This window comes from Cadophora gregata, assembly GCF_030347475.1.
Source record: "Cadophora gregata isolate MNR1 chromosome Unknown scaffold_2, whole genome shotgun sequence".
Classification (NCBI taxonomy): Eukaryota; Fungi; Ascomycota; class Leotiomycetes; order Helotiales; family Ploettnerulaceae; genus Cadophora; species Cadophora gregata.
The window spans coordinates 1,875,614-1,897,114 of record NW_026695925.1 but is presented as its reverse complement, the minus strand read 5'-3'; the positions used below and the strand labels follow the sequence as shown (position 1 = coordinate 1,897,114).

Sequence of the window (21,501 nt, the reverse complement as noted above, 5' to 3'; positions counted from 1 at the left end):
TTCTGGCCGCACTCGTTCTTGTTACTCGGCAATAATTACCACATAAACTTGCTGAGTGATTAATTATCTGTCTACTTGAGCAAAAGATTTCCACGGAGAGATATGCCACAAAGCTCATGGGTTTCTGGAATATCCTATACGCAACTGAAAGGTTGTTGAGCACTGAGGGCAGTAGAAATATATGTTTTTAGTACTCAGTTTTTGTGATTATTACAGTGTAGGAAGGTATGACTACTATTATTTACAAGGTCTCTCTTTCTTCCAGTAGCCCATTACCGAGCTAGGCCTACGCACCGAGCCTCTCATTTGCTCATCAACAGCCCTATTTTCAGCAGTGGACATCCTCCACTCTTGATACCAAGAAAATGATCAATCCGCTATCCAGATCCCTCATAGGCCAATCTCAATTCCCTCCACCCACAGTCTGTCCCAGACCCTATCGACACGAATGCCAAGCATTAAGTAAATAGAAAGGAAAATTAAACAAAAGAAAAAGCGAGCAAGTAAGCAAGCAATTCAGTCATCCTCCCAGGGCCAAACCCATTTACTCCAGCCCCCATTCTACAGTACATACAGAGCGCTGACTGCGATGCCCTTCTCTTCATTCCTTCGGTCTGAAGAGATGAGAGGCTGATTGGCAGAGAAGTAGGCCAAGGTCCCAATCATATAAACGCCAAACCACTTTTTGTCATTCCGTCAGTGCTTACTAAACTGAACAAACAGAGAAAGAAAAGAAAATTCGTTGTTGCTGTGTCGCAATCATGATGTTTGGATTAAAAAAGATCATGCAATGGCGCTATCATTGTCGAGGGTGGTCCATCGACGACGCGGCGCTGAGTCGGCCATCAACAACTTCTGCCGAGCTTCCAAGATATTGTTGATTCTCGGATGGAGTCACAGTGCGGATACTGTGCTGATGTACGAAGCCCATACTAGTAGGTCTTTCGTCATTTAGATCTTCAGAGAATTTCCCCAGTGCTGATGAGCCCTCCCGGGAGTGTCCAAACGCTGTCGGTCCTGTCACGCTTGATAATGAGGAAATGTCAGAGTGACGCTTGTTTGAATTACTGCGGTCAAACGGGGTTCGTGAGCTATTGCCTCCAATATCCAGGGACTGCTGAGTACGGTGTTGGTGGAGAAATTCTGCTCCCGGTTGGGTGAGGTCGACACTCTGAGATTTCCTCCTTGAGCTCTTTCTTGGTACAGATGGCTTATTGGATGGTAACCGAGTTGGCATGCCTGGAACCATGGGCGCATTGGATACTTTCGTCCGTCGTGAACTGGCCTTTGACGTGGCTTTCGAAGGGAATCTAGATGGAAGCTCGATGCCGCCTCCTGGAATGTCCAGACCTGAAAGATTTGGTGGTATGTCCGATATCCTCGTAATTTCAAAATCATCGTCGGATTCTTCTTCTTCCGTTTCCTCGTCAGATCGAAGAGGTTCCACTAACGTGCCTTCAGTCTGCGCGGGTGTTGATTTCGAAGGCCCGGCGCGGACCGGCTCGTCATCGTCTGAATCGATTGGTCCACTTCTGACGACGCCAGCAGTGGCAACAGGTATCCCCTCAGGTGGAGTCTCTTGACCTGGAGCGTTTCGAGCCTGCATCCCAGGAGGCATTCTTGAGCTTCGGACAACTTCGAAGCCTTTACCCTTCTCTTTGGTCTTGCCTCCAAATAAGCCTTTGAACCATCCAGCAGCAGAGGCTGGAATTCCAGTGGGATCTGCTGGACCTGTTTTGATTCTCCGACTTGGAATGTTAGCATTCAAAGCTGGACCGCGTACTCCGTAGTAGAAATCCACCTCTCGAGTAGTGTAATCGGCTTTGGACCTCCTTGGGTCACTTGGACTGCCATCAAGCGCAGCCCCTGGAGGAGCAGTTGGAGTATTTCGTCCCGATATTGACGGGCCTTCATCAACTGCCTCTGGGGTCTCTGCCTCTGGAGAACTAAAAGTCTTGTTTGCCCAGTCTCCACTCGCCCATGAGCCTCTGCTTCTGGCACCCGGGGAATACGCATCCAATGTAGGTCGACGTAATCTGGGTGGTCGGTAGTATGGATCGGACGCTTCGGCTGTAGCTAGTCCGAGGACTGGTCGTCTTCCTGAAGGTGCTGCAGCTGATGGCAAGAACGAATATGTGCTTGCCTCTCGAGGTGTGGTTGCAGTGTAGGAGCTATTTCCTCCACTACCACTGACCTGCTGGGGTGGGATGGCGCCAAACGGCTCGACATTGTACTCAAGGCCAGTATTCTGACTGTTGAGTAAGATAGTACTGCCTGCCGACTGGCTCCTATTTCTGCCATCGCCGACCACATATGACTTCCTCTCATTCTCCATATCTAATATGGCTGCGCTTGACAATTGGCTCTGTCGGGATGCAGCATCACGCCGTGGTAAACGTTTAGACAGCTGTCGCATACCGAACACTTTGACAAGACCACCTCTTGCCGCTCCACTCTCGTCTCCTCCAGCCCCTGCCATACGGGCTGCAACTTCAATTATAGTTTGTACGGCATTAAGAAAGAAGCCAAATATCAGCACAAGTGCATGCATTAACAAAATAGCATAGCCGATCCACCCCTTGGGTCCTTCCGTAACACCGAGCGATGGAGCAAATGCAACCATGAGAAGAATTGTAGCGAACCTCACAGCAGAGAAAACGGTATGGAAAGCGTTCATCGAAGTTGGTGAGTGAAATGGTCGGAAGGCGTGGAGTGTAAGGATAGTGATAACCTCGCAGATAGCAAGAATCACGATTTGTGCAATTCCAGAGGGCTGAACAGCACCGATAACGACACCCCGAACGAAGGTCAATGTGATTGGAATAAGGGCAAACGGCGCAGCATTGTCCGAATATGTATTGTACAAGGATCCATAAAGAAGGACCGTTGGGAGGTCGTCGAAAAGATATGACTTTGGTCGGGTGGAGGCGATAATGTAGAGGAGCCAGATTGCGAATCCAATGATGAGCACCAGCATTACAACTGCAAGGGCAACAGTGTATGCAGGTGACTTGTTGGCCACCACCAGTTGAAACATCGATAGTGCGACGATAGGTAGGAGAAAATAATTAAAGACAATGCGGATAACATTGCCAATGGAGAAGGGCATATTCTTCGCCCGGAGATCCTCTTCTGGTGTGTTGCTAAGATGTCGATAGGCCCATCGGATGAAAAACCCGATTTGTATCAAGACTAGAACCACTGCAAGGATCACTAGGAGCCAAATAGTCATGCCAGCCCATACATCATCGATCCCACTCAAGCCCACCAGTTGTCGGAGTTTGTCGAGACCATATTCGCCATGCACCACATATATCCCGTCAACAAGTCCATGATTGGAAGTCGTGTTACGGACAAAACTCTCGTTAAACATCAAGGTTGACCATGATGCCTTGCTGACAATAGGCTGGTAAAATCCGGGGTAGCTAAGAGTGAGACCTCCTGTAAGAACAATGAACTGGATATATTGCAAACAGTCTCCAAATCCAGGAGTGACCAAACGGAGAAGGTCTGCATCACGGCCATAATTAGTGGTCCAGCGAAATGTATCTGTCGTACCCCACGGGCTGAAAATTGCTGCAAAAGCAGTTGCAATTGCAACCATGATCAAGATGACTGCGGGGATATATGTGAGGACATTGCTTAGAGTGTTCCCGAGATCTGGTGTAATGACAGCAGAAGTACATCCGATTGGAGTTGCGGCTTGATCTCCATACTTAATCAGAAGTGTTGCAGCAATGGATGTGAACGAGTATGTTGAGAAGAAGTTGTTTTTCAATTGAAAAGCTGGATAGCTTTGAGGATCGCTCCTGATAACACGACTGGATTAGTGACACTCTGATATATCTTTGCAGTACATGAGATGAGACTTACTCATTGACAAAGAATTTCGGGCCAAGGGGACAAGATGCGTTGATGAGCGAATTGCAGAAGTCTAGATCCTGGCTCCAGGGCTCATAGGTCAGTACATTGACCTTATTTGACAGTGTTGTGAGCTTCGGAAACTGTGCCTCTGGATATGGGCTGTCGACAATCTTCCCTCCGTTCAAAGTCGAATTGCTGTTCCAATATTCTGTATCATTTGCTCCTGGGAGGACAAGTCGAGGCGCATCCCCGACTGTTGAACCAGTAATGTTGCCCCATACCGTAATAGCGAGTTGGTGGTTCGGATCGGTGGTATTGAATCTGGCATCGACAAACAGAGGAACGAATTGCAACTGGAGGGGCCGATTGCTCTTCGCAGCATCTGACAGGCAATTTTGGAAGTCGACCAGGACTGCAGATGCTGGCACGACCCACAGGCTGGCAATCAGCACCAGCAGAAATGGAAACATGGCAATCGAACCCCTCCTCCGCACCTCAAAGCCCATCTTCTCCCGTCTGCCCGTCTGTATCAACCTGACAGCTGCCCGGGCACCGAAAGATGGGTTTGCAAAGTCATTCCCATCCCATGCAGCCGGTCCGGATTCTCTCGAGTCCGCAGACATTGTCATTGCTCCCTGAGGTTCGCTGTCCCACCCATCGTCGCCCTGCGGTTGTAGGATGAAGGCCTGGTCGCAGCTTTTCGAACTATCCATGGCACTGGGTCGTCAGGGCCGTAACATCGACGAGCGAGTTCAGAGCTCCACGTGCAGTGCGTGCAGCAGCGTTGGAAGGCTGGGTTCGTAAATTTGGCACTTGGCTTAGGAAACCATCATGAAGTGGAGCGCGTCTCTCGAGGTCCAAAAGGTAAATGTCAGGTCGCGGAGGGACAGGGTGAAGGGCAGTGCGGTGCTGTGCTGCTTGGTGCGGGATGATTGCTAGACGGGCTTCTCTGGGTCGTGCCTGGCGCGGATGGTCGTAGTGTGAAACGGCGCGGCTTGCCAGCCAAACCAGGCCTAATAAGGTACTCTTAAAGGTACTTTGCCTGTGCAGCGTTGGGATCAGAAGCCGTCTCTGAACCTGCGCCACACTTCACTTTAGAGCGTTGTTGAGCGAGGGATGGAGAAAACAAAAAACCACTCTTGGGAATTGCCTCACACGAGGGAGGGACGGAGGAGGGAGGGAGGAGGATGGAGCTGGATCTAGTTGGGTCTGCTGAGTCTGGAAGCAGACAGAGAAGTGGAGTTAGAATTACGTTGGCAAGGTTTGGGTGCGGAGCCCTCCAGTCTGCAAAGACTTCAATACATTATACAGGATCCTATATTGCTCTAGCCCCTTTGCGCATTTCCAGGCAGGGCGAGGGCTCGTATTATTCAGAGTAGTGGGAGAAGGGGGGCGGGGACGGCGATGGGGACGGGGATTTTCAGAGAAGTTCAAGATTTTTACCTGCCTTCCTGCCCTGCTTCGCCGACTGGACTGAGCCACGATCATGCCTCTTGCCAATAAATTGGCGACGATACCAGCGATGCGCCGAGTAATAGCAGACCCAAATACCGTAATCAACGCCCGGAAAAGCGAAAATTCATGCCGAATTTACAATCCCATACCCCTTCAGTGCTGTGAGCACTTTTGTTTTCCAAATACAAGCAGCATCCCAACCCAGGACCCAGATGGGAAGTTTGCAGCGATGATCCACAAAAGCTTCTTTGTGTCAGTGGGAGAAAGGTGGCGCCGTTCGTAACGACAACCCTTCTCAACGGCGTGTGATTGGTAGGCTTTGGCTATTTTTGGAACTGTGGTGAGCCGGTGGAGTTCGAACACGGGATGACGATGTCCGCACTGCGACGTTCCCCTGTGCGAAGCTTCTCATTGGAATCTGGAGTCCATCACGTGTAGTAAGAAATAGGTACCTAAGGTAGTCTGTCTTCCATCCGAGTGTTGCCTTACACAGCATATCTACTCTGAGGTTTCAATACGGGTCTTACGAGCTCCAAAGTGCGGAATCTCGTTGGTAACCTTCCAATTTGGAGTAGGAAACCGATCTTTGCCTGCCCCCTCACCCTTTCGTCAACCCCATACCACACCCATGGAGTCATCCTCCTATACCACATGTACTCATTCAGTAAACAAAACAGCGCCGTTGGATATCATCCCGAAATGCTACAACACTCCTCCAGAAATGCTCAGATGCAATGCTTTTTTGCAAGATGAACTCATGAATAGACTCAAAATAGACTCCTTCTACAGACCATGCAGAAATTTCACCTCCTCACAGATGGCATCCGTGATGCGATTTTAGCAGGCGCCGGTAATGCTTTTGCGAACGAATCTCGGACTGCCATTGAATCAGCAGATGAGGCTGGAGCGTAACTACATAGACTTACCAGCTTCTGTATCAAAAACGACTGTCACATCATCATGCTCACCAGGGTACTCTGGCATGTCTAGACACACAAACTCGTGGTCGATTCCAGCTTCAGAGCCCTTTTGAGCTTTTGGCAGAGAAAATTTGGCGTCAACAATTCGTAGAGAGAACGTCTTCTTGTTACTAGAGGTTTCGAAAACATCTGTGGATTTCAATGTGAAATTCATGGCCTTGCCGTGGCTAAAGTTTTCGAAGAATGCCAGTAGCTGAATGACCTTCTCCTTTTGAACTATCTGCACTCGAGTTGTGGCTGCATCCCACTTCTTATATATAGGAACGACCATTCTGCGGCGTGATATATTGAAGGAACAAGCAATGCCGTCGAACACTACTGCAAATCCGGTCAAGGCAGCTTGGAACAGGTGGAGTTCCTGGAGCGAAGGAAAGGAGTATTTGCGAGTCGACTCGGAATTAGCGATAGTCTCGAGAAGTATCGTTGCAAGTTCGCGTGGCAGTTCTTTCGGCACTTGAGACTCGGCCACCGATGCGGTCATGTCTTGTTGAGGCTGACGCAGGACTTTGACTTCGGTGAGTGATTTAACGTCCAATCGTACCTTGAGTTCTCCGGGCTCGACATTGATACGATCTGTGATACTTCCTCCTTTGAAGTCGATGGCAACACGCAAGTTCTCCGACAGGACTGTCTTGTCAGTCTGAAAATCTGTATGATCGAAGTTGATAACTCTAAAGCTTTGCCACTGAAGTGGTTGGAGGCAGGCTAAGTCGCCGTCAAGATCAGCTATGGAGAAACCTGTAATTGGCGCTTCGGCAATAACATCTTCACCTTGGCCCAGCGCAATTCCAGTCAGGAGGGTGTGAAATCGGATCCGTTCATTTATGTCCTGGAAAGTACAGACCATTGTGTACTTTGATTTCCCATCGTCGATCTTGAGTGATAATGCAGGCGAGCCTCCATCTCCCCGCAAGAATCCGAACTGGACTGGTTGGCTGGGCAGGAAGTCTTGATCGATACATCTGAGATGCTTAGACCTTGTACTTGTGTTTAAGCCTAGACGGAACCCTCGGTGCAAAGTACGTGGGCCTGTTGCGGCTTTGATGATTGCAGTCTTCTCAAACAACTTGAAGTGGCACTCTGGTTGAGGTTCCTTAGGAAATGGCGGTTGTTGGCTTTGGTCGAAGTATTGGAAAGATTGCAAAACGGTTTCAAAAACAAGCTCCTCGCCTGTACGTTGAACCATGACAGATTGTGTTCTCTTCTCATAATCATGCATACCCCATAGAGTCCTAAAGTCATACTCGTTACAGTGAAGTAGAAGCACAAAGCCCCGGGGAAGGCTAACTTCAATGGTTCGCTGAGTCGCTCTCCAGCGAACATCATCCCATGTAAGGCCGCGAGATTTGTCGGATTGTATGATCAGATTCAGAGTACCATCTTGACTCGCAATAATGGCGGTAGTAGAGCTTTCTTTCATACCACGAACCACGGATATCAAGAGCGCCGAGTGATATTGTTGAGGAGCAGAAGCTTCCACCAGGGTACCCTCAACAAACATTCTCCCGAAATGGAATGTGCGACCTGTATCTCCCAGAGGCATTGCTTCAGATAGAGATCTTACCGAAGTCAGTCGTTGACTGTAAAGTAATGACTGATCACCTTCACCTCTGACCCAGATTGAGGGATCCAAGCCCTGGGTCAGTGGAGCATCCTTGGGATCAGGCGGGAGAAAATTATTTCTTTTCATTGACATTGTCAGCTTCCTCAGACTCGACAACACCGCTTGCCGAGACTCTAAGACATCTCTATTTGCATCAGGTGTGCTTTTTTGCGTCTGAATCTCAGGATATTGAGAAGTTACGGTCTCTATGATCCACAGACTCTTAGCTAAATCTGCATATGCTTGCGCTCGCATGATATAGTTGGCTTGTTGGGTTTGAGGTGTACTAGGAAGTTCTCTGACAGCAGTCTCAAGATTCATCCTGCCCTTTAGAAACCACCACAAAGCAACTCTGACAAGTTCCTCCAAAGAACATTGGGACAGAGGCTTCGATGCTTCCGTGGAAAGCCGAAAGAGAGTGAACAAATGCGCTGTCCGTCTCTGAAATTCGTGAAGAGCATCATCTCCCACAGCTTGAGCCGCATCCTGAAGAGAGAATGTTGAAGTTCTTGAGAGTGTTGCTGGATTCTCTGTCGGAGGGTTGCCGCTAACAGGGACAGATGGTTGAAGGCTTCTTGGTACAGCCAGCGATGGTCCAGAAATTCCTGTATAGCTATCTGCTGAATGTGTAGGTGGATGCGAATCATTCGGAGTTATGGGACGACTTGAGCTTGGCCGACTTGACGAAGCACTGGGTGGTATTCCAGGTGAATGCGGTATATGAATGTTGTTCCTCGTGTTGATCTGAAGTTCCGCAAATTGAGGTGTAGGAGCAGAAGATCCTGCAGTTTCGGCACCAGTGAATAGCTCATCAGGGTCAGAAGTACGAGCCTGGACGAGAGCCTTGCCTTCTCCAGATCTCATCTCTGCCTTCACCATATCGGCAAAGGATCGCCTGTCGCCCTCCGATCGAGTACCCAACGGCTGGAATGAATCATCGTCTCGACTTCCACTAGGGACATTTGGAATGTTGGAATTCGGTTCAATGTTGGGTATTGACTGGAAGCCTGTTTGTGTGCGTCTGATGGGTCCAGGCCGAAAATCATCCATGTTTTGAGCGCGCTCGGCGAAGCTTCGTCCATAACCTTCAGTCATCGTCACCTTTCGATCTCTTGTCTGGCCATGATTTGGCTGCCCTACTTGGGGATGTGTATGAGCCCTCTTTCTCAATCCTATCTCAGCAACTGGCGAAGTAGCTTCATCACCGCCCTCACCAATCACTTCCGGCTGTTCATCTGTAAATCGTACCACAAGGCCTTTCCTGTTTCGTTTCGGGCTCGCTGAACGACCTCGTGTGCTCTTCGAAGTCGGGAGATCTGAGGCTGCTGGCCATCGACGTGCGCTGGATGTATCGAGGCGTGTCAAGGGTGGTGGAGAAGAAGGACTCGTCCCAACCATGTGCAACTTGTCTGAAGGGCCATGTAGAAAGTCGTCAACGTCGTTCTGGGATTGGGACTCCACGCTGGCGGACTCTTTCTTCTCCTTGAAAAGCTTCCCCATGAAGCGATTTCGCTTCTTCTCGCCATCTTTGGGGCTGCTCGAATGTGCTTCCATGGCCACGCGATCAACGGGAGACCAGATTGTGCTAATGAGGAGTAGAGACCCGCATACAAAGACGACTCGAGGGGTTGTCTGCGGCGGCAGCAGCTATGTTTACGCCGCAATTGAGGAACAGTCACAACAGTTGGGGGCGCATCGACTTGTTGGTGATTGGGACTGTCTGGCCCGAAGGTATGAATGCCACAACTGCGTTATCATTTGTTCAGAGCTCAACAAGGGTTATTTGAGACCCACGTCAAGTTTCATGCACACCTCAAGGTTCGTATCAACCAACTGGCTTGACCAAAGCAGAAACGAAGGGCCATGGAGCCCCTCGAGATAACGAAAGTAACGGGCTGCTATCTCCATGTGACTGCTGGCATTAGTCTGCGGACGGCCCAGAGTCCAGACGGCCTCAGCCTTCCAAGGTTCCCTTCCCTTCTTCTACTGTATTATTGTGTTCAGGGGTTTCGGGTTCAGGGCCAGCTTCGCGTCCCGTCTTTAAGGTACTGTAACGAAGTAAGGTACTCTTCGCCAGGCCCAGGGAACGATTGACAACGTGAAGCCACAATGTCTGGATATCTGACACTGTTCTGCATTGATTGGTGCAGCTGTTTACTGTTTATTTACCCCCGCTTGTGGGGATGGCCAACTTGATACCTAACGAAGAGCCCGATTATTAGACGAGACTGGCCAGAAGACACCGCACCGCGGAGCAACAGAGATGACCTTAACAACAATCGCAACCCACGACAGAACGATGTGTGGTGGCGAGCTACGAACCACTTCTGTCGATTCCTAACGGCGATCGGACAGAGATAATACAGACGATGGGTGTGGCGTCTGCGAGACCAGGAAGAAGCACCATTTTCAAGGGCAGGCTCCGACGGTGGCTTCGTGCCCGCCAGAGGTACAGATGTAGCAAAGCATAGCATAGCCTAGTCGTCAAAGTGCGCAGTGCATATTATATGCAGAACAGCAAGAAATGGTGGCCACGACGAATGAAGAAGATGGCTAGTGGTACGGTATGACACCAGGGCACATCCCTCTGCAAACGAGGTAGGGTGGGAGGGATAATGGAGGGAAAAGGGAGCGAAGTCAAGCCGGACCCTGTGCTGCTGAAAACTAACCCCTCCCCTCACATTCGAAATCCCAGCTGCAAGAATTATGAGCAGTTGCTCCAATGTCTGGTATGACAAGTTGTAGCTTGGCACTGCAAGATCTGGGCGCACATGCATCAAGCATGAAATTCGTGAGGTTGGGGATGAGATAGGATGGGATGGGATGGGATGGGATGGTGATGGGTGGACACTGGACAATGGGGCCTGGGGTTGTACGATCATGATGCTGATCGCCTTCATCCCTGCCATCTCGAGCTCTCCCCAAACCAGAATCATGGACCAGTAAATTACCGCATACAAAACTCAAAATAAATGAAAACTCAGGCGTTGCAGCAAGAATTTGCCAAAGGCTGATGGCACGCTGGACGGAGCAAGAGCTTCAGAAGTAGAATATTTCTGAGGGGAGTTCTGCGCTGTGGTACAAAGGCGAGGAAGGATACTTGTTGACCCTTCGGCCACGACCGTGAATCACTGAATCACTCGGTGGGAGTGCCCTGTTGGTCCTATCTTATTAGGTACCGGTACCTTAGGTTCGGGTCACTGTGCCCAAGGCCTCTCACTACTGTACTGTATTTATTGTCAAAGACTTCCAATTACCTTCCCCAGCCTCCACTACCCAGGGTACCTTACGTGCAAGTGTGCCCAGTTGTGTTACACCCCACCTGCCCCCTTCTGCTCGCTCATAGCTACCTACCATACCTACCTACATATCCTGCCCATCAGGTTCAGTTCCGGTTCCAGTTCCGGCGCCAGCTACCGCCCCGGCTCCGGCTCCAGCTTCATCGCAGGTCTGGGCCAGCGTGGTTGAAGGGACCATTCACTTAGTGACCTTACCTTACTTCGTTACCTGCCTGAAGGCTTAAGGAAGCTCGAAGCCACCACCGCTCCCCGATTAGCGCAAGCGTACCACAGGCCGTGCGTGCGGGTAAATCGTCAGAGACAGCTGGACAGGGATGCTGCACTGAACCACTCCACCGAACCCAGCTCCAAGCAAGCTATCGATCCCTGTACCAGCAAAGCTGGCCAACCAAGTAACTTAGCCCGCAGCCCAAGCCACTCCACTCAAGACCTGCCTCGATTGACTCTCTGTCTCTTCCTCTCTCTGTCTCTCTGTCTCCAGCCCAGCTCAACCTTCCTGTCTTCTGTTCTCTCCACCTCCGCGCGCTCGCTATCTCCCGAGCAGACTAATCCGACCTTCACCTGGATCAGAAGTTCCTATCTTCTCGTCTCCTGCTCTTCTTTCCCTTCCTTCTTCCTTCCTTCCTCTCAATCTACCCCAGGCAGCTCAGGAAACGTCCAGTTACGTCAATTGCATTGCATGGTTATCGACAAGCTTCATCTTCTCGGATCCGGACAGCCAACTCAGCAACAATGGACGTCAATTCCAATGCCGCAGAACTAAAGACGCAGGGCGTCGTGGAAGCAGCTCAAGACCCAAACAGCTCTATTACTGCAGAAGATGCGGAACAGAGAATTGTGGCTGAGAGCAAGAAGGCTGGAGTCGCTGCCTTTTCCTTCGACCCAGATGCAACGCCCGAGCAGAAGGCAGCCCAAGCCAGAGCTGTATGCACCCTCTTATTATCTGCTCCAGTGCCAATTGCTGACTTATGCAGCGTATACCAGAGGGGTTCCACCACGAACACAAATCGAAAGGAGTTGCAGTTCCAACAGATATAGATGATGGAAAACCTGGGGCATACGATCTTCCCCCACCTTCTACAGCTGGAGCTCTCGCACCTACCGCACCTGCTAAAGACAAGAGCGGAAAACCCATAACGAACGGTGTCAGTGGCCAATTCATCGACGACGACGAAAATGACAGATGGGTGGAGAGAACTGGCTGGGCGCCAAGATTTGGCAACGGTGTGTCGAGCGCATCAATCGAGGAGGAAAGTCTAGCAGACCACCAAACTTGGGTTGAGGGAAAGCTAGACGACAAATTCTTCGGTGGTGAGTGTTCTCCGATTTTTCAAATCTTATGGCTTCTAATTGGCGTCTGGCAGATTGGTACCATAATACTGGAGTGATTATATTCGCCTGTCTTTCGTCCTGGTTTGTAGCCGTTTTGGGAGGTGGACTTGCTTGGGTATTCCTGATTATGGCTATCTGTGGTACATATTACCGAACATCTCTTCGCCGAGTCCGACGAAATTTCAGGGACGATGTTAATCGAGAGCTGGCAAAGAATAGGCTCGAGACGGACACGGAGAGTTTGGAGTGGATCAACAGCTTCTTGGTCAAATTCTGGCCCATTTTCCAGCCTGTGCTGGCAGAGACTATTATCAACTCCGTTGATCAAGTGCTGAGTACTTCAACACCGGCATTTCTGGATAGTCTTCGTATGAAGACTTTCACGCTTGGAAACAAACCTCCTCGAATGGAACACGTCAAGACTTATCCAAAAGCGGAAGACGACGTTGTGCTCATGGACTGGAAATTCAGTTTCACGCCAAATGATCATGCGGACATGACTTCGCGCCAAATCAAGAACAAGGTTAACCCGAAGATTGTGCTCGAAATCAGAATCGGTAAAGCCATGATCAGTAAGGGGCTAGACGTGAGTTATTGAATTACTCAAATTTTTACAGGACATTTAATTTACTAACCCATCATCCTTTAGGTTATAGTAGAGGACATGGCGTTCTCAGGACTTATGCGAGTCAAGATCAAACTCCAGATTCCGTTCCCTCACGTGGAGAAGATTGAGATTTCATTCTTGGAAAAACCCACCATTGACTATGTTTGTAAACCACTAGGTGGTGAGATGCTTGGTTTTGATATTAACTTCATCCCTGGTTTGGAATCATTCATCTTGGACCAAATCCATGCGAACATTGGTCCTATCATGTACGCTCCTAACGTCTTCCCGATCGAGGTTGCGAAGATGCTTTCTGGTTCGGCTGTTGACCAAGCTATTGGTGTCATGGCAATCACTCTCCATGGAGCTCAGGGGCTGAAGAACCCAGACAAGTTCGCTGGAACTCCCGATCCTTACACGGTATTGTCGTTCAATAACGGAGCTGCCCTCGCGCAGACAAAGATCATCAAGGAGAATGCTAATCCAAAATGGAACGAAACGAAATATGTCATTGTCACATCCTTCAACGACAGTCTCACTCTCCAGCTATTTGATTACAATGAATATCGGAAGGATAAGGAGCTGGGAACTGCAACTTTCCCTCTGGAGAGAATACAGGAAGTCACGGAACACGAAAATGAGCAGCTCGAGGTCATGGCCAACGGAAAAGCCCGCGGGATTATATCTTCTGATATCCGATTCTTCCCTGTGCTTGAAGGCCGGGATCTTCCAGATGGCAAGAAGGAGCCGCCTCCAGAGTCAAACACTGGTATTGCAAAGATCATCGTTGAGCAGGCGAAAGACTTGGATGGCACGAGGAGTCTTCTTGGAGCTCTCAATCCATATGCTGTGCTACTACTCAACAACAAGGAGATTCATATTACCAGAAAGTTGAAGCGAACAAACAACCCCATTTGGGACAACGGTTCCAAAGAGGTGCTCATCACAGATCGCAAGACTGCAAAGCTTGGACTTGTCATCAAAGACGACAGAGATCTCTCAGCTGACCCTATCCTTGGCACTTATCAGATCAAGCTCAACGACATGCTCACACTGATGGAGAAGGGTCAAGAGTGGTACAACCTTGCGGGGGCAAAGTCCGGCCGTGTCAAGTTTACACTTCAGTGGAAGCCCGTAGCTCTCTCAGGCGTTGGAGCCGGCACTGGCGGATATGTCACACCCATTGGTGTCATGAGATTCCATTTCAAGAATGCTCGTGACCTCCGTAATCTGGAGACTCTTGGAAAGTCAGATCCGTATGTTCGAGTCCTATTGTCTGGGATCGAGAAAGGCCGTACTGTCACATTTCAGAACAACCTCAACCCAGACTTTGACGAGGTTATTTATGTGCCTGTTCACAGTACACGTGAGAAACTAACTTTGGAGGTCATGGATCAAGAGACAATCAATAGCGATCGTTCACTGGGCTCAGTTGAGCTCCTCGCCTCTGACTACATATCTCAGGCTGAGAACGGTGAATATCTTGTCAACGACGCGAAGAAACCGCAGGCAGGAGCACTCCGCATACACGGGAAGGGCTCTCCAAGGGGTACCCTCAATTATACCGCATCTTTCTATCCTTGCTTGAATGTTGCGGATCCTGAAGATGAAGCAGAGCTTGCGGCAAGGAAGAAGTCGGCAGAAGAGGCAAGAGGTCGTTCGTCAATCGAAAGTAGCAGATCTGGCGACACGAAAGGAGGAGATGCCGTCGCAGTTGCAAACAAATCGCTTGAAAACGGCAAAATCGATACTTCTCTGGCGCACACTCTTGCTGAGGGCGAGAAAGAACAGACAGAAATTGAAGAGGAGAAGAAGCTGCCCAAGATCCATCTTACACCTGAAGAGCTTCTCAAGTACGAATCCGGACTTATCATCTTCAAGCTCATGGACGTGGATCTAACGCATAGCAACACCCACGTGGACGGTATGTGGTCAACCCTCCCCTTTGGCTTTCCATTTTGCTAATCCTAGTGTAGTGCTTGTTGATGATATGAGCTTCCCGTCCTATTCGTCGTCCAAAATAAAGTCCAGAAAAACGACCATCGACGAAATTGGAGACAGTTTTGTTCGCGAGCTCGACTTCTCAAGGATAACGCTTCGTGTCCGAGAAAAGGGTGAACTGAAAGGTGATGCGAAGAAAGACAAGGAGGATATTATCGCTAAACTCACTGGCAACACTCTGGATACGCTTAAGCAATGCCTTGTAAGCCCTGGTCGCTCAATAGATAAGGGCTCACCAGCTAACTGTGACGTAGAATAACCCGACCGTACTCAAGCTCAAGGACGACCAAGGACAAATTTGCAGCGTCAAGGTCAGCTTGAAGTATATACCAGTCAAGATGCAGCTTGATCCAAGTGAGAGTATGAACAATATGGGCAAACTCCGTGTGGACGTGCTCGATGCCACAGATCTCCCATCTGCGGATAGGAATGGTTACAGTGATCCGTATTGTTTGTTCGAGCTCAACGGAAAGGATGTTTTCAAGACAAAGGTTCAGAAGAAAACTCTCCATCCGGCCTGGAACGAATACTTCGAGGTCGATGTTGCTTCCAGAACTGCCGCTAAATTCACTTGCAAGGTATTCGACTGGGACTTCGCGGACAAAGCCGACATTCTAGGTAATGCAGACATCAATCTCGAGTTATTGGATCCTTTCAAAGCACAAGAGTACAACCTCACCCTGGACGGCAAGTCTGGATCTGTAAGATTACGCCTACTTTTCAGACCAGACTATGTCACAAGATCACGCCAAGGGTCGTCAACCTTCTCTGGGACATTTGCCACACCAGGTAAAATTGTGACTGGAGTCGCCGGAGCTCCAATCAAAGGAGTTGGATTTGCAGCTCATGGTGTAGGCAAAGGCGCATCCTTCATCCGACATGGTTTTAAGAGCAAGAAGAAGGAGGAGGAGACCAATGGTGCTGAAATGGAGGCAGAAGATGTCAAATTCGCCAATGGTGGTGGATCTACTGGACTTCGACGTGCCAGCAACCTCCCACCACCATCAGCCAATCCCGAATCACCCGTCACACCTCCAGGAACTGCTCTAGGTATCCCCGGCCACAACCGCACGAAGAGCTTTGGCCAATCTTCTATGCACAGTACTAGTCATGGTGGCTCTAGCGCGCCTACCGGAACAGGTAAGATTGTCTATTTCGTTTCACAACAATTGGATATGTACCCTTGGGACAATTGTCTTAGACTTGATGGATGTCCATGTCCTGTTGGGACTTGATGATTTTGGATTCAAGAGAAGTGTCTCTAGACGAGAGGGAACCTGATGTCTTCTTCCGAGTTAAAAGAAAACATCAGTTGCTTCAGCGCTAACATTGTAACAGCAAGTTTCACAATCATGTCCGCAAGTGGATATCCTCCATCCTCCAATGTCATGGTCTACATGAAGCAACTAGGTCCGAAGGCCAAGACAGTCCACAAGACGGACCATATCAAGTCGGCTTCTGGCACTGTAACATTCAACGACAAGAAGGAAAGCTTCAAGTGTGCTTGTTCGGCGGATACACAATTCCAGATCAAAGTAAAGGGTCACAACACCTTTGGTAGCGACGATGACCTCGGGGAAGGCCTCTTCTTTGTCGACGAGTCCGGTACTGGATTGGAGAAGTCTGTTAAGGCAGGTAGTGGTCAGATCGTTCTCAAGAGCAACTTTGTGCTCAATCCCGTTATCGAGAACGGAGACAACAGCCCAAGATCGAGTAGTGGAGGACTGCGAAAAGGCCTTCTAGGCAAGACGGGACGAGCCAGCAGAGAGGTCACCCCTTCATAATCTGGTTCAGCGGGCCAACACTTCACGGGCGGGTAACCAATGGCGTTCTGCTGCTGAAGGAACAGACTGATATTAAGAGCCAGCTGGCGTATGGAACAATCTTTGTTGGAGACAACCTTTCCAAGCTCTAGGCATCTGGATGGGCCAGAACGTATGCAATTGTAGCATTTCCTCTTTTCCTCTTTTCCTCTCTTTATGCGATGGCGATACCACAGCGAGATGCTTCTGCATTTCCAATTTTGTTTCTTCCAGTCTTTTCAAAAGACAATTTTTGGAATTGGAGTGGATGGGGTAGGGGCGGATGGATCATGGAGATCCTCCCGGAATGGCGAACGCGTTGATATATCCAAATAAAAAGTCTGTTGAATGCCGTTGAAATCCTTGAAATCTGGTGAAACGTCCTTTGTTGTCGAGTAGACTGTGCTATTCAGACATTTAGTGCTGTGACTTCGTTTGAGCACAATCGACTTTGGATGTACACTGAAGAGGGAGATAGTAATAGAAGTCGGACACAGGCTCCATCAAGTCAAAGCTGTCCTGAGCTGTTAGACACCAATCATGAACGGCTATGACACATCGGAGAAGGGGACTCTAATTAACCTTCTACGAAATTAACACAAATAAATATAGTTCCTAGTTTCACCTTCCATATGATTTTCTGCTAATGGTAATCAGTTGCCGAATAGTTGTTTACTTTCACGCGAGATGACACATCCTTCGCTTACTAAAGCCACATGGCAGTTGGAAATTCCTACTTCTTCCTGTTTGATACTCGACATCACTATGAACTGCTCCTTCTTGAATTATAGATCTTTTCTGCGTTTTCAGTTGAACAGTCGTATTTTAAACAATGCCGGTTCTGAATGGAATAGTCTTTCTGGATGACGTCCAGATTCCATGAGTAGATAGCATCATGCTGCCAGAAAACATCAAATCCAACACTTCTACACGAATGGTCAAAGCTCACATACGTATGATGCAGTCAATCAGTCCATTACAATCCAGGTTCATTGACATTACTTATTTATTCCCATCCCAAGTCATGTCCCTCAAATCGCAACGCCCCATTCCCCTTCCCCTTCCCCTTCCCCTGCCCCATTCATCCATCCCACCCCTTCTATATATGGGAGAGAAATCCTAGCTACCTAGGTGGTAGTCACATGTATTCATTATGATCTTCCTTGCAGTTGCTTCATCCCGCTTCAAATAAGAGGGAAATGACAATGTCTCGCACGCAGATGCTAGCTAGAAACGCATTCAAACTATGCAGAGAAATTTATCCTTCAGCGTCGACGAACTCATCCTGTGTTAGATATTAGCATATGAGCTCTTGGATCCTCCGCATATTGTAGAATTGCCAATGTCTACCCGTATCTGGAAGTCGTTACAACATATAAATGTGGGATGAACTCACCAAACTCTGGGTATCAGTATCCTCCCTCTTCAACGGCGCAAGCTTCTTCCCATTCGCATCCACAGTCGGTAGATCTCTCTTCAAATCATCACTGAAATCGATCAGGGCGCTCCCATTCGTCCGCTCTTTGCTCGTAGACCTGAGCGTATTCTCTAGGTCCTTCTGCTGCTGACCACCATTGACTGTTTGGGCGGCTTGGAGATCGGCTGGAGGCTGGTAAGTGGGAACGGGAGTTGTGGTATTGTTTGGCGTTGCGCCATCACTTTGGCTGAAATCGATAAGGTCATTGGTGTGTGACGGTTGAGGAGCTTGGTTTTCTGATGAAGCGGAAGCGGCATGGGTTGAGGTATAGGAGTCGCTACTGGTATGAGGTGGAATTGGGTTCTTCTCGGTGCTTTTTTGACCTTGGACGATGGGTGTTACTGCTAAGATCTGTTCTGCTTGTTTCTGAGGCGTAGTTCCGTCGCTGCAACTTTTTAGCTTGGAATCATGATAAAAAGCACAAGATAATCCACTTACATATTTGCGTTCAAGATCCAATCCAAGTCTTCTTCACCCTCATCTGGACCTCCAGGGCCGCCTTTCACCGGTCTAAAAAGTCTTGGGTGCCACTCTACCCCATCTTCAGCTCTCCTAGCCGCTTCATCTCTTTGCATGTCCTCGATTTTAGTCTTTTCGTCTGTCGCGACCTCGTGATTACGTTCTTTCACAGCCTTGGCAGTAGCGAACCATAATTTCTGAGATTCGCGCTCCGCTTGCTCCTCGAGAGGCCGGACAGTTGGAGGCGTATGCTTTGCTCTTGTAGCATCGAACAAAACTTCCTTCTTCCCAGTCTGGAAACCAATCAGTATATTAGCCACCTGGTACATTCGAATGACCAACCTTTACATCCTTCATGGACATCTCTCCACTCCACATCCCCGATAACTCATACAGGATCTCACCTGTATGGTCATTCTTGATTACGCCTCCAATGGCATTGTATGTCCCACCAAAGTACCCCTTTGTTTTGAATTCGATATCAGCACTTAGTCCCAGTTCTGGACACCGCACAAAACTGTGATCTCCAAGCTCATACTTCATCTTTCCAAACAAAATACCCCGCGCATACATATTTGGCTGGGTCAAGATGTATCTCTCTCCCTTCCCACCTTCTCCTCGATTTAGGAACCGCAGGATAGCGATCCCTTCCATCATACTAGCAGCCGAGTTCCCTAAGAATTTACTGCGTGGCTTCAGACAACCGTCGATTCGAATATGGTGCTCGGGTGCCATGTAGAAGTAGCTCGATTTAGGCGGGTGGTGGGAGGTTTGTTCGGAGATGTAGTATCCTTTGGTGTTGTCTGGAAAGTCCCAATAGCAAGTAAACGTCTCTCCCAAAATTGGGTTGAGTGGTTTCTTGACTCCGCTACATGACCGTCAATGTCTCCCATTCCCAATGTAATAGACTCGAAGCAGTACTTACGGAGGTTTGATGTGCCATCCACTCAAGTAGAACTTAACCACCGACACGAATCTCTGCGTCGGATCTTCGATATCAGGCATAGGTAGAAGGGTTTCCGGGTGTGCCATGAAGCTATTTCCCATCAGTATTCTTTTTTCTCAAATTCCCTTATAGAATAAGCACGCACTTGGTGATTCTCTCCAACATACTCCTAGGCTCCAGAATAAAAGTCGGCAGCACCACTCGACTCAGATCCGCGCCTGGCCTCAGCTGCGAGATGATATGCGACAATACTATTCCCAACCCATATCAGTAAATGCCCCCCTCGTGTAAGTCGTCGAAGTACGTAGGACGCCTCACCATTTCCCTGATCGGGCTCCACGACCTCGTCCTCCGGGCCATCCGACCTCGACTCATCGACCGAAGACCTCGCGCCTGCTTCCCACGTCACCATTAGCACAATGCCTCTACGTCTGGCCAACATGCCCAGCTGTCTCCCTCTTGGGTAGTACTTGGAGCGTTGAGCATGCAGCCTGGAAGAGTACCTACTTGCCGCGGAGGCCCGGCGATGCGCATGTCCCAAGCTGACCATCCTCACCAACTGTGTGCCGGGTGCCTCTTGTGTGTATTCCTCGTGCTTGTTCGCAGTTGTAATTCGTGGGTTGCAGGGAGAGCGCTGTTTCTTGTTCTTCGTCTTCGTCTTGGGGGTGTTGATAAGTGAGGCTGTGTCCTGGAGTTGCGAGGTACGTACAGGTTAGGTTGACGGACTGACTGTACTGTACTTGACGGAGGCCGGTAGTGAAAACGCAGGCAAATGACGCAGGAGAACAGCGGGAGGGGAGGGGTGAGGGATCAAAATCAGCTCAGAGTTTGGTTGGGCGGGCGTGGGCGCGGGCGTGGGCGTGGGCGTGGGCGTGGGCGTGGGTGTGGCACACCGGGCTCGGCCGTCAACTGAGTAGTAGTGGAGGAGGAGGAGCTGCGGGTGGTTTGGTTTGGTTTGGTGGGGTACTGTAAAAACAGCATGGGAACTTGAACCTGAATGGCCGCGTTGGAGATCTTTATTGGCTATTATTGGCACGCCTCCGTCATCGCTATCACAGCTCTTTGAAGATGAAATTTATCTTGGGATTTTCTTGGGCAATAAATACACAAGGCGTCTTCGCATTTTATCCAGCTTGGTACTCTTGGAAGACGCATGTATCACTCTGCACGTCTCGTCTACCCAACCCACAAGACCAGCTACACATCATTCACATTAAAGTAATGACATGAGATGTCCGCCGTACATCTCTGCACATGCACTTTCCAACAACCCAACCTTTTTGTCCGTCAGCTGCGCAACCAAATTCAAGAATTCAAGACAAGACGTCACGTCACATCTTACAGCAACGGCTTGCAACATGGAGTAGAAATAGATACCACGGCTTGCCTGCTCTCTGACAGGTCCAGATTGCCGACTCGTCCAACAAGCGAAGGATGATAGGATATCAACCAAGCTTTACACGTTCATCTCATCTCATCTCAAGTACCTCTTTACGAAACAAAAGCTTTCTAGGCTCCCTCCAGTCGACTTTGTACGAAGAAAATGCTTCTCACAAGGGCTGGCTGCGTATCCGCGTAAGGGAACCCCGCCATTTGTTTCTGCCAAGCAGGGCAGCCAAGATGTTTCTTGTTCTTTACCCCCCGGCCTACGGTTCTAGTTCCGAACTGAAACCTGT

The 21,501-nt window shown here is 49.3% G+C and overlaps 4 protein-coding genes across 4 annotated transcripts; 1 reads left to right on the top strand and 3 right to left on the bottom strand.

The window, feature by feature from the left end:
• Positions 1–185: 185 nt before the first annotated feature.
• On the bottom strand, positions 186–5,256 carry ONS95_007911 (uncharacterized protein). The gene has a single exon (XM_058501436.1). The coding sequence runs from the start codon at positions 3,602–3,604 to the stop codon at positions 800–802; it is 2,805 nt and encodes a 934-aa protein (XP_058362756.1). The 5' UTR covers positions 3,605–5,256; the 3' UTR covers positions 186–799.
• Positions 5,257–5,287: 31 nt separating this feature from the next.
• On the bottom strand, positions 5,288–11,179 carry ONS95_007910 (uncharacterized protein). The gene is made up of 2 exons (XM_058501435.1): positions 6,246–11,179; positions 5,288–6,196 (listed from the first exon to the last, which is right to left on the bottom strand). The coding sequence occupies exons 1-2, from the start codon at positions 9,454–9,456 to the stop codon at positions 6,123–6,125; spliced, it is 3,285 nt and encodes a 1,094-aa protein (XP_058362755.1). The 5' UTR covers positions 9,457–11,179; the 3' UTR covers positions 5,288–6,122.
• A 503-nt stretch (positions 11,180–11,682) lies between these two features.
• Positions 11,683–17,515, top strand: ONS95_015046 (uncharacterized protein). Its single transcript, XM_058508731.1, has 7 exons — positions 11,683–12,125; positions 12,176–12,512; positions 12,566–13,119; positions 13,183–15,064; positions 15,117–15,343; positions 15,396–16,281; positions 16,480–17,515. Exons 1-7 carry the CDS (start codon positions 11,934–11,936, stop codon positions 16,923–16,925), a joined length of 4,524 nt encoding a protein of 1,507 aa, XP_058362754.1. The 5' UTR covers positions 11,683–11,933; the 3' UTR covers positions 16,926–17,515.
• Positions 17,516–18,018: 503 nt separating this feature from the next.
• On the bottom strand, positions 18,019–20,704 carry ONS95_007909 (uncharacterized protein). Its single transcript, XM_058501434.1, has 4 exons — positions 19,222–20,704; positions 18,859–19,172; positions 18,340–18,805; positions 18,019–18,228 (listed from the first exon to the last, which is right to left on the bottom strand). The coding sequence occupies exons 1-4, from the start codon at positions 19,612–19,614 to the stop codon at positions 18,202–18,204; spliced, it is 1,200 nt and encodes a 399-aa protein (XP_058362753.1). The 5' UTR covers positions 19,615–20,704; the 3' UTR covers positions 18,019–18,201.
• Positions 20,705–21,501: the final 797 nt, after the last annotated feature.

Coding starts and splice junctions, on each gene's coding strand:
- ONS95_007909 (XM_058501434.1), bottom strand. CDS start 19,614: ATGGCACCCGAGCACCATATTCGAATCGACGGTTGTCTGAAGCCACGC. Junction 19,173..19,221: donor TGTCCATGAAGGATGTAAAG/GTTGGTCATTCG, acceptor ATTGGTTTCCAG/ACTGGGAAGAAGGAAGTTTT. Junction 18,229..18,339: donor ATACTGATACCCAGAGTTTG/GTGAGTTCATCC, acceptor TATCTAACACAG/GATGAGTTCGTCGACGCTGA.
- ONS95_007910 (XM_058501435.1), bottom strand. CDS start 9,456: ATGGAAGCACATTCGAGCAGCCCCAAAGATGGCGAGAAGAAGCGAAAT. Junction 6,197..6,245: donor CGTTTTTGATACAGAAGCTG/GTAAGTCTATGT, acceptor ATTCAATGGCAG/TCCGAGATTCGTTCGCAAAA.
- ONS95_007911 (XM_058501436.1), bottom strand. CDS start 3,604: ATGGTTGCAATTGCAACTGCTTTTGCAGCAATTTTCAGCCCGTGGGGT.
- ONS95_015046 (XM_058508731.1), top strand. CDS start 11,934: ATGGACGTCAATTCCAATGCCGCAGAACTAAAGACGCAGGGCGTCGTG. Junction 12,513..12,565: donor AGACGACAAATTCTTCGGTG/GTGAGTGTTCTC, acceptor GGCGTCTGGCAG/ATTGGTACCATAATACTGGA. Junction 15,065..15,116: donor TAGCAACACCCACGTGGACG/GTATGTGGTCAA, acceptor ATCCTAGTGTAG/TGCTTGTTGATGATATGAGC.